Raw genomic sequence first — 12,105 nt, 5'->3', positions numbered from 1 at the left:
CCCCGCCGAGGCAGCGTCTGCCGCCCGCGGGGCCCTTCATGCGCCTCGGCCCCGCCGCAGTGTCCTTCAGCCGGGCCGCGGGGGGGCCCCTGGGGCTGCACCTGTTGAAATCGGGGTCTGGTCCTGCCTTAACCCGCGAGCAGGCGCCTCCCCGGGCCCTGCCTGACAGGGTCCTTGACAGCTGTGGAAGGAGGGGAGGAAATTGTGGTGCCAGAGAGGGGGAGTCGTCGGCTGGCTCAGCTGCTGCGCCGCTCCTTGTGCTTTCCTGTTTGCTGCTATGAGGGTCTTTATGGGAAAGAAGCCTTCAGCCACCACTAAAAGGTGAGCTGCTGCCTTAACCTTCACCTTAAGCTGGAGCGTCTTTGGTTTAAAGAGCTGCCCCGCTTCTTGTGACCAAGTCCTGGATGAACCAAAGCAAAACTCACTCATCCCAAGCTGGCACTTGGTGGTCAGTGACTGGCTGTAACGGAAAGTGATAAAGATTTCCACTGAGCTGTTGTCCAAACTGGGGGGGGGTCGTATTAAATCCTTCTTTTAAAGAAAAAAATCACATGGGTTGCCTCCTTGCAACAAATAGAGGTTATGTATTTCATTTCAATATGAGGGCCTATGGAAGTGTTAACCGCAGTGCTTCACAACCAAGTCACAGTTGAACTCTCCTGGAAGGTATTTATAGACGCTTGTACTGTGGCATTGGGTGAGGTCTGAGGCAGAATGACTGACTTGCTTGGGGTCATCATGGTTTCAGTTATCCTTTCAATTATCACTGCTAGTGAGTATGGTTTGTGTGTGTCTATGAAATGACTTGACAGAATTGCATCTCAATGTCATCATGAGGAGTACAGTTTCTGCTTTTTCGTGAAGATGCATGCAGCAGCAATGAGTTGTCTGCAAACTGAAGAATATCAGCACAACACCAGTATATATGCTTTTTTTTTTTTTTTTTTTTAATGTTTTTTTTTTTTATCCCGCACCTCTGCTTAAATTGTAGATAAAACAAATTGTGTCTTTCATTTATTTGTTTTTTTTTTTTTTTTTTTTTTAAGCTGATAGTTGTGTTACTACCGCAGCTACGTTAGAAACATTTTGCTGAAGTGTTAAATTGGGGGTTAACCTAAAGCTTCAATAAGGTAAATTATCTTGTAAGGCTACAACTCCTTGATCCTAAGTTTATGATGTTTGCCTTAGAGTAATGTTCCTAGTTACCAAAAAATGATGCCTGCAGCTTTACTGCTGAACAAATCGCAGTTTATGTAACAGGCTGAGTTTAACCCAAGGCTGAAACTAAGCACGCTAAGGATATTTCTGGAGTGATTGTCTCAATGTTCATGTACTCTCTTGCTTTGTCAAGTGCATTTTTACGTGCATCCATGCTGCCGAGCATGCTCTGTATGCAGGTGGCCATGTACACATTGTGCTATATTGAAGCATTGGTTGTTACAGTTGCTAAGGCAGTATTGAACATTTTTTATTACTCCCTACAGTAGAGAGATGAATTCATAGTGTATCATAGGAGAACATGTCTGTCCTTCCTGGGGCCCTGTACTGAAATGTTCCTTGCCTGCCAGCACATCTAGCCAAGGTGTTTCTGGCTCTATACACTCTGCTTCATGTTCCTTCCAACTGGAGCCACGCCACAGATTCAACACCAGAGGAAGAGCTCTTCCTGCTTGTCACTGTGTATTGGTATTGCATGATACCAAGGGAGGGTGCTTTGAAACAGTGATGGAAATTCTGTAGCAGTTCTTGTTCTCTAGAATAGAGGTGGCTAGCCCTGGCATACATGCCACAAGTGGGATGGCCAGCTGGTGCATGTGGCATGTGGTAGATTGCACAGGAGACAGAAAGCAGACCAGGCAGTGGAAGGGGATTAGTTTCAGACTTGGGGAGGGTGTGGGGCTAACTTGTGGCATGTATGACAAAAAGGTTGGCCCTTGCTGTGCTAATGTTGTGGCAGATTTGTGGTTGGATTCCGCTCTAATGCAGTTGTGGTACTGGATGCTTGCTGACATCAGCTGGAAATTCCCCCATGCATAGACAAGTATTCTTGGTACAGGACATACAGCACTCTTGGACTGTATTATTATGCTGATCTCTGATAACTAGTGGTGGCTACTGAATTTGTGCATTAGAAAGCATGCATTTGCAGAGGCACATGTGGAGTATGTCAGGACGTGAAATGAGGCATTGCTGGTCCAGAAGTGGTTTGCTGTAGCAACCTTGGGCAGCTGCAGGCCTGTGGTTAATCAGTCTAATGTTGGCAAGCCAACTTTTCAGGTTGTGCTAGCAGATGTTTGAGGTGTTTGAACACTGTGTTCACCCACAGATAAGTGCATTGGTTATACCCACTGGAATGATAACTAAAATTATCTTCCCAGACTGTGTACTGTGGTCATTAATGGCACTTGCGATGGGCAAATGTAGGGGGGGACGGGACATAAATCCCAAATGGAAAGGGTGGATTGTTCTGCATCTCTATAGATAGACTTGAGATAAATGAGATCTGATATTAACTTGTTGAGTAACTAGGGACTTAGAAAAATATATTTAGGGTTTGTATACCCACTCTTCTAGGGCACCCTGCCATGGCTTTCCCATGAGGACCTAGGAAAAGAAGGTTTAATTGCATACTTTACAGTTGCAGAGTGGTAGTGTAGTGTACACTTGAAAGGCTGTCAAGGCAGGAAGGTGTTGCCTACCAAACCATTGACAAAATGCAATCTGCATTATTTTGACATTCTGTGCAAAGCCAATGGTGTAAACAGTCTTGAGTAACTGTTTTAACCAGAGGGTGCATTTGTCTTCACTGGGGCTGAGTTAAAGCAAGCAAGGGACTTCAGGGATGCCTTATTTACATATATGCATTGCAGGGGGTTGTGAATAAGGATATGATGCTGTGTTGTGTTAAGTTGTAATGTACATGGTAAGGTTTGCTAAACAATTTACAGTGTTGTTACAGTTTTATGATATTGAATTTACATGGATTAAAATTCTTTATTAAAATGTTTGTACAGAACTTAGTGCTACTTCTTTTTCTGAAGCATGTGTGCCAATGCATAGTGCACTAAAATATTTTATTAACAAAACACATCCAGTACTTTTAGAAAAAACCAGTGTGGGCATCCCAACCATGTGTAAACATATAGGTACAGAACGAGTGAGCCAGAATGTAGAACAGGCTGAGAAAGGAATGGAGTTACTCAGCATCCCCCTTCTCCAGTATCAACATTGACTGGAGAAGTGCTTGGAGAAGACTCCGCCCTTTTGTTCTAAGGTTGAAGTCTCCCAGACTGCAGGTTTCTACTGTAACTTGTCCTTTTGTTCAACCACTGAATGTATTTAAGGAACTCTGACAAGTCTGTTTTATTGCTTGGTCCTCTTTTAGACTTAATCTTTCTCTTTAGTATTCCAGATAATCATCTGGCTTGCCAAATATATTACAGTAATTTAACTCTGAACTGTCTCATTCCTGGGTATATGACTTGATTATATCTTCTGCATCATAACGCTGTACATAGATACTCTTACCATATCCTTTATTTAACCTTTATTCACTGGCCTTTTCAGAAGTGTCTGCCAGTGACACTTGGAAGGCTGTAGAAATGCCATGTTAGGAGAAAGTATTTGAAATCAGTTTAAAAAAAATTGGGACTTGCCAGGAATGGAGTCTCCTCAAAGGGTCCTGGTAAGAGTAATGGGTTCAGAATTTCAGAATGGTGAAGCTCTGAAGGCTATAAATCTGCTAGAGTCTCCACAGTGGGGGAAGGGGGGTGATACTGTTCTCCAACAAGTAGGATTCCATTATTCTGCAAAGGAGGTCTTTTTTGATCTGGTGACTGAGTGCACAGTCTAGTGAGCCATGAAGACAAAAGTTATAGTTTGCTTTGCCCAACGATCTCATCAACTGAGTGACTCAAATGTCAAGCATCGCCATGCAGGAGTGGGTTAAAATTTGAGTGAAACTTAGCTGAAAGCATTGTGATGCAGAGGCTTGGTAGCAATGAAACACTTGCTCCCTTGCAATCAGAACAGTGCATAACAAAAATGGAGAGGACATCAGATGCTGCTTTGAAAGAGCTTTAGACCTACAAAAGCTACTGGGACTTGTAACCCAGGCACCTTGGGATGCTGTGGCAGTAACTGGGAAATGTGTGACCAGGCTCCAAAGAGCAGTGTACATTAATGCTGGCTTGTGCTTGTTCTTAACTTTATTTTCCTGATTCTTTTCTTAATGGTAAGCATTTATTTAGTAAATATGAATTGTTAGTTGCTTGTTCAGATGTTTTCCTTTGGCATCCATCTTGGTTCCAAGTGACTGGGGAGAGGGGTGATGGTGGTGGGGAGAATGAGGAAGGAGAATCAGGGAAAGTGTGTGGTGTCTACACTCAGAACAACTAAATAAATCACTTCTGGTATCCTTCCTCACAATAATTGTATTTCATATTGCAACATATCTGGGAGTAATTTTCAGGTTATTATAAATATAAAAGTAAAGCTGTCAGATGCCACTTACCAAATTCTGGCACTGGGTCCTGCCTCCTCTCTTGGCTGTTCCATCTTTGAAGAGGTTTTGGGAAGAAGGGTCCCAGGGTCATGTTTATGTAGGGCATCAGGGGCCTGATTCCAATTCTGGAGTCTATTCCCAAGACTTGCCCTGTTCCCCACCTCATGCTACTGAGTTCCTCTGTCAAAACAAAACATGTTCATAAGATGTTTCTGGACCAGAACTGAGCTCTGTATTGGGAGTGGTATTTGCAGCCTAGTTGAGGCACATACATGAGCTTGGTGTTCGCTTCCTCTGCCTTGTAGTAGGTAGACTTGTAGTGCTTAATCCATTTCGTGCCCTGGAAATCAGTTTGGTTGAATCCTCTCAAATATCCAGACAGCTGGCAGAGATACAAATGCAGGTTTCTGGTGCTTCTTTCAACATCATGGGCCTACTGTTATGTTAGAGGTTGGTCAGCAACTTGGTGTGCTCCTTTGGTCACTAACAGGTTCTGGACTTGGCATCTTCTTGGGAAACTGTGTATGTGAGAGCACTGTGCTATAGTGGTGTGGATAGTGTTTTGTATACTGGAGGCTAGTAGGAAGTTAAAAGGGCTATAACATGCAGAAATTGTGAAGAACTGGCCAAAAAAGGAACGTAGCAGCTTGTGCTTAAGCTACACGCACACTGTTAAGTGGGTGAGTAGAAGCACATCTTAAGGTTCAAAGCATGCGTTGGCCTATGAGTTGGCCCATATCCCTGCAGGTATAAGGAGCAGGGCCAATGTGCCTGTAAATATGCCTTAAGGTTTCCTTTGAATTGGACAAGCACTGTAGCATGTCCTATACCTAAAGTGTGGACTTTAGGTATAGGATAAAAAATTTAAGTTAGGCTCTCTTGTTGCCAACCCAGTTCAATTATTTTGGTTCAGTGAATTCTAATTACTCTTGCTAGTAATGTGACTTATTCCTAACAGAACCCAGCAGTCTGCAGCAGTGGTTCTCAACCTTGTTAGATTCCAGGTACCCCTTGAAAAATGCTAGTTCTTAGCTCTCTCTCATTTTGGCTATGTTCAAAATAATAAAGCAATCTTTTGTTCCAGAGAATTCAAAGACCACCAAAGGTCTAAAGGGTTTTGACCCTATGGATTCCTGTTTGATATTTCTGGGTTTATCTTGTGAATCATGTGAAAACATATACCTAGCCGTGTTGATATGGCATGACACCCTTAAAAGGCTCGTGCACACCCTGGTTGAGAATCACTGGTCTATTGGAAAACCTTGCTAAGTATGCCACCTTTTTATAGCATTAAAAAAGCCTTAAGTCTACTAATTAACCATGCATTTAAAAAAAAAAAAAAAAAAAAAAAGAAGAAAAAGCCCTGAAAATATGGGAATATATTTGACTGGTAGATAATTGTGTGCCTTTCCCAGCTTGTGAGAATTCTGTACTTGCATTAGTATACTGGGAGATATTTTACCTTGAATTCACTCTGTAATAGTAGCTATCAAAAGGGAATGTCCCTGAATTCTTTCCTGTGTTTTATAGTGATTGATAATTTCACAGTATTTCTGTGTAGTTTCCATTCCTATTTGCTTTTCTGTGCTTTTAAGTAGCTGTCTTTGATAACCTTCCCTCTGTGTATTTATAATTGGGCAGATAAAAACAAAATGCATTTAGTAAACCTATTAAAGCTGGCTGTCAGTGTATGGTAAACTGTTTAGTGACTTTAAACTTGCTCTTACTAAAATGGGTTTTAAAACATTCTATTTTTAAAGGTTATTAGGGAGTATTGTTGTAGCTAGCAGGAAAACTTTAGAGCCTCTCGTAGGCTTCTGGTTGAATCTTGTATTTTTGGCATAACTTCTTTTAGTTTATTTGAAATTTTAGTTTTGAAGTATTTCACATAATTATGTAAGTTTTATATTTCTTATTCTTACGAATAATTATGACTGTTTACCAGGATTATTGAAGGTAGCTGCATGCAATAATACAGTTTCTAAAATCAAAACCCAGAAAACCCAAGCTTTAGAATTATGAGCTGGTCAACACTGAATTGCCCTAGTGCAGGAGTGGTGAACCTACAGCAGACATACCACAAGTGGCACAGGTATCTTGTAGAGGTGCACCAATATATCAGTCCATTGGCACTGATAAATGCCACGTGCATGCACACAGATACTGCATGCATGTGGCCTGGAAATCAGCCCAGCAGCTTGGAGATCAGTGTCTGGCCGATAAGTTGGGGGCGGGAATGGGGCAGATTGCGGCCTCCATGGTGGGAGAGGGAATGGGGCTGGGGTGGGGCAAGGGGTGGAGCTGTGAGTGGCTTTTTTGGGGGGGAAATAGGAGGGGGGGGGGGGCAGCCCCTGCCACTGCGTGCACCTCCAGGGGAGGCATGGGGGGCAATGTGTCCCCTGGATTTGTGCCCAGGGCGAGGGCGGGTGCCTGCTGTGGGGTGGTGCTGGGGCTGTGCCAGCCTCTTTCCAATGGGGTGGGGGCTGGACTAGGGCTCTGCGTGGGGTGGGCAGGGGCGGGGCAGGTGGCGGTGTTGGGAGCAGGGGATACGTAGGGTCAACAGCAAATTTTGCGGTGGCTGTAGCCTGGCCTGAGCACAGACCTGGGCTAGCCGCTCCCCACCTAAAAGAGGCGGCTCCTAGCCCCAGGCAGCCCCTAGCCCCAGCCTGCAGTGGGCAGCCTGCCCTCACCCTGTGAACAGATCCAGGGGGCACATTCCCCTCATGCCTCCCACTAGGATGCATGCAGCGGTGGGAGTGGCATGTTCTCCCCACGCCCCCTGGATGAGCCACCTGTGGTTCCTTCCCCTGCCCTGCCCTGGCTGGGCAGCACCTGCCCCAGCCCCACTCTTCTTCACCGTGCGGGCCTCAATCTGCCTTCCCACAGAGCTCTTCTCTCCCTCCCCCCACCTCTCCCACCCATTCCTTCTCCAGCAGACTTGCAGGCCAGACGCTGCTCTCCAAGGATATGGCTTGTTAATAATTGTCCGTCAGTATCAGCAAAAAAAATCTTTAAAAAAGATGCACCCTTAGTACCTTGTGTGGCACAATGGCAGATCAAGTGCGGGGAGGGGATTGGCACCGCACTTGAAGGGTGCATGCCTGCCAAAAAGGTTGGCCCCCTGCAGTTCTAGTGTTCTTCCTTGTCTTTCATTTGGATTTAAGTGGAATATCACACGATGTTCAGAATTACTATAGCAGTCTTTAACTGTCAGAAATAATGCTAATATTCTAAATTAAATTCACAGTGAAATAAACCATCTTGTGTGCCACTCCTTAAGTTACCTGATTGTGCACCTGCATGGACCCCACTTCCTACCACCAGGGTGGTTGGTTGAGGTCAGCTGATCCTTCACATCCTTCTCAGGGGTTTATAGATGGGAACAGGAAGCTGTCAGCTGTCTTCATGGTAAATAGTTGGTTGTGGATGCTGTTAACTGGCTCAAGGTGACTGCCAACAGTATAAAGTTGGTAAATAAGACTAGAGATGGCTAAATTAAGTACAATTCTTTTTTTGGGGGTGGGTGGGGGGGAGGGAAGAGGAGGGGTTAAGCTCCTTATTGAAATGTACAGGCCAAGTAGTTTCACCATTAACAAACTGCAAGGCTAGTGTTCTCTCAGCTTGCAGATCTGGGGTTTCACTTACTCATGTAGTTTTAAATCCTTTGGTACTTTAGACATGCAACAAGTTATTCTAGTGTGGTGTTTACCAGCTGCCTCATCTATGTAAATCCTTCCTCCTAGGTCTTGTCTTTTTGCCTCTTTGTGAGGGAGACACGTAGCATATAATTGATGGCTTTCTCTTGGGCCAGAAATACAGGGCTTTCCAGATTCCTCAGAATAGATTTCCTCAATCCCAGAAAACTTTCAGAAAAGCCTGTGAAAGAATGGATTACCAACCAAAAAATTAGTCATGATTTTTTGGGGTTGGAGGGGAACACAAGGTATTTGTGGAGGTATCCTGAACTCTGATGATAGATTTGATTTAAATCAAATCGATTTTATATTTCTGGTCAGGAATCCTTGACTTTATTCATTGTTTTCTACAAAAAGTGCATTCTTGTTGTTTGATATCCTTTATTCATTTAACTTCTTGAAACTTTGCACTTTTAGAGAAAGGTAAGGCCTTGACTGTATGTACACAAACTTGGAGAGAGACAATAGAGTTGATGGGTGGGTAATTAGGTTAGTTATAGCACATCTCCATATACTGCTATTAACAAGGATGTTATCTCTGGAGACGACAAACTCTCCCTATGCCTGAAGAAGGGCGTTTGTGCCCAAAAGTTTCCAAAGAACACATTTTTCCAAATATTTAGTTGGTCTAATAAAAGAGATTGCATCTACCCAACGAACCTTGTCTGCCTATGATCTCAGGAGAGACAAATCTGTAGTTTGAGAACTGAAACTAAGCATCACAGAGATGCTTAATGGGATCTTCTAGACCAGGGGTTGTCAACTGGGGGTATGTGTACCCCCAGGGGTACTTGGGAAGGTCCTAGGGGGAATGTGCGGGCAGGCAGGGATGGAGCACCACCACCCAGTACCCCATGTTGCTGCCTCCCAGGAGCAGGGCCCGGGGGTGGGGAGCAGGGGGTCAAGGGCAGTGGCGCCCTTCTGTGGGCTGCTCGGGTATTGCCCAGCTGGCCGGATGTGGCATGGGGGGGTTGGGAAACGAATATGCCGCGGATGCCGCCACCACCCCCCACCCCGTGCTGCCACTGCTCTGCATCTAGCCGTGTGCCACCCCCCTCAGCTCTGCGGCTGGGGGACACATATTTAAAAAGGTTGAAAACCCCTGTTCTAGACTGAGCACTTGCCGTGTGCCCCCCCCCTCTTCCCTCCCCCCACTCTGTGTCCAGCCACGCATCCCCTTCTCCCCCCTGCTGTCTGCCCGTGTGCCACCCCCCTCAGCTCTGCGGCTGGGGGACACATATTTAAAAAGGTTGAAAACCCCTGTTCTAGACTGAGCACTTAGTCCTATTGGGTAGAGTGGTTTTCTTTAATCTTGTACTAATATATAGAGGAGCCCCTGGGAGCCCCATAAGATTGGGCCCCTAATATACATGGCCTGTTGTGACCTATTTATAAAACTTCCAAAAAGGTTATGCGAATATATTGTCTCAAATAGTATATAATAGAAGTTATAATCCCTATTCTATGATGATATCTTTGAGCTTTAACATATCTTAAATTAAAGCTATCTTTATATGTTTATTTTTTTAAAAACATCTTAACAAAAAATAAAAACTGTGATTAAATAAAAAAAATCTCATTTTTAAATTAAAAAAAAAAAGATTTTTATTTTTTTTAAATTGTTGATTTTTATCCACCCTGTCAGAGTTGTTGATCTACAGCCCATTCACTGGAGAGGAGTATGATAGGGCTTCTTCCTTAAATTGAGTATTGTTTGCATTCTTTCCACCTATCCAGGAACTGGAGATGTGGGTTGGGGGAGGCGGGGAAGTAGCAGATTCTTGCTTACTAACTAGATGCTAGGAAGAAGGTAGGGTAGAGATGCACCTTTTTATATACTAACTAAATCAGAGATGCATAAGTTTTGTGAACAATAGTTTCACTTCATCAGATGCTATGAAAGGACATACAGAGAGCAGGCTGTCAAATAGAAAGTGATTTGAATTCCAAAGGTGGGGAAGGAAGGAGAGGGGGTATTGCTGAGAGAGGCAAACGGGATTGAATAGAAAAACAGAGTACCCATAGGGACACAAGATTCATATAAACCAATCCGGGTAATGGGATGGTAATCTGTATGTAGTTCCTGTCCCAGTCTGTGGATGATTTCTTGTTCCCGAACTTTGTATTCAAGTTGATTTTTTTTTTTTTTTTTTTTTTTTTTTTTTTTTTTTTTTTTTAAGTTCTGTTGTCAGAAACAGTGATTCTGAGGTCAGCAATGGAACGTCCATGGAGGTTAAAGTGTTCCGCTCTTGTATATTTCTGGAACCGATGTCAGGTCAATGTCCCTTCATGCTGTGTCACAGGAATTGCCCCATCTGGTCAGTGTAGACAGCAGAGGGGCACTGTAAGCAGGTAATAGTATATCTGACACTGGCAGAGGAGCAGGTTAATGAACCTTGGCTATGTATATTCATTTTATTTGGTCCAGTGATGATGTGGTCTTTGAGGAGTAAGAGCTGGCATCTAGGTCTGTTACAAGGCCTGGTTATTTGGTGAGAATAGGAGTTAGATCAGGGTTTCTCTTGGTGGGAATCGGGTTTCGGTGGCAAAACTGGAAGTTGCACAGTAGGATTTCCTGTTTCGCTTTTGTGTGCTTGGATTGGTTGCTGGGGGACACCCCCTTCCTGTCGCGCCCCCCCACTCGACTGGTGGGACCCCAGGATATTTTGACCTTGTGTAAGTGGGACATAAGGTACAAAAGGTTGAGAACCACTGAGTTAGATGACCAGTTGCTTGAGAGATGCCATTTGAGGGGTGGGGAGAGCTTGTTGTAAGCCAGGACAGGATTACTCCTTGTGACTACCCTTGAGATGATCATCACTTTTACAGGAAGGGCTAGAGATCATTAATGATGTGTTCAAGCTGGGCAGCTAGAAGGATTCTGTTACCCTTGTCACCGGATTGATGTTGTAGGAAGTCACTTGGTGCTGCATGTGAGGATTGGGCTCCAGAAGTTCTGTGTCACCCCCACTTGGCCCTGCATGCATGAGCCATGGCTCTTGGGGCTCCCTCTTGACTTAATGACACTGTTAGGGGCTGGATCTGGTCTGTGGGTTGAGCATACCTGATGTAAAGTGTTCTTGGGTATGGACATGCATCCATTTACAGCTGTTGCATTCTAACAGTTGCATGTGGACCAGCTGGGAATGGTAGAAATGTAGTAGTACAATTGCTCCAGTTCTAACCCTGGATGAAGCAAGGTGACAGGCTTGGGTTTTCTGCCCTCCCTTGAGTCTGGAGCCCCTAGTGCCCAGACTGGTCTGCCTGTGTTCCCTAGCCTACCCCACATCTTATCCCTTGCCTGCCATGACCTGATGTTGCATATATGAAGGGGAGAAGGCTGCCCATAGGGCCTGGGGTGACCTGCTTCTTAGTGCCTTTTACTTCTCTGCCCAAACTCCTCCCCCGCCCCCAGCTCTAGTTCCTCTTTAAGAGAATCTTGGTTGCCTTAGGGGTGAGAATCGTGACCTCCAGCTGCCCCATAGTTATGCCCATATCTCGCAGATGACTCTCATTTGCCCTTTGTAGGGGATCTCTCAGTCCCAAATAGACACTGGGCCCCTCAGGCACCAAACCCTTGTCTGGGTTTCAGCTTTCTCAGTCTTTGCCCTTTTTATCTGGCTGAGACCCCTGGGCCTCTGGGTTCCTGGGCCCCAGCCCATCGCGTCTCTGACCAAAGCTAGTCTCACAGGCACCTTGAGTACCCTGCTTCATGGTCTCCAGACCTGCCTGACAGCCACAATTGGGGCTTTTAGTTGCAAAAGAAAACAAAGCCAACATACAGAGGGTTAACCATCTGGTTTTATCTCAAACTCAACTCTCTCAGGGCCATAACTATTGACATATTCATCAGGAGTAGCCTCAGTTCCCTCAGCCCTAGGATACTTCCTTTTCCCCTGGCAGCTA

The 12,105-nt window shown here is 44.8% G+C and overlaps 1 protein-coding gene across 6 annotated transcripts in view; it reads left to right on the top strand.

The window, feature by feature from the left end:
- The window catches only part of RNF111 (ring finger protein 111), an 87,086-nt gene that overhangs the window by 491 nt on the left and 74,490 nt on the right, over positions 1-12,105 (top strand). The window contains exon 1 of one of the 6 annotated variants that reach the window (XM_006022487.3): positions 7-321. The exons of the other annotated variants lie outside the window; for them this stretch is intronic. Within the exon in view, the coding sequence (XP_006022549.1) occupies positions 278-321 (44 nt within the window). The 5' untranslated portion in view covers positions 7-277. Of the gene's footprint in view, positions 1-6; positions 322-12,105 lie in introns of those variants that run through there. 6 annotated transcript variants of the gene reach the window in all.

Source organism: Alligator sinensis, unplaced genomic scaffold (genome assembly GCF_000455745.1).
Source record: "Alligator sinensis unplaced genomic scaffold, ASM45574v1 scaffold1018_1, whole genome shotgun sequence".
NCBI lineage: Eukaryota > Metazoa > Chordata > Crocodylia > Alligatoridae > Alligator > Alligator sinensis.
The sequence above is the reverse complement of the archived record's forward strand: the minus strand, read 5'-3'. Positions and strand labels throughout refer to the sequence as shown.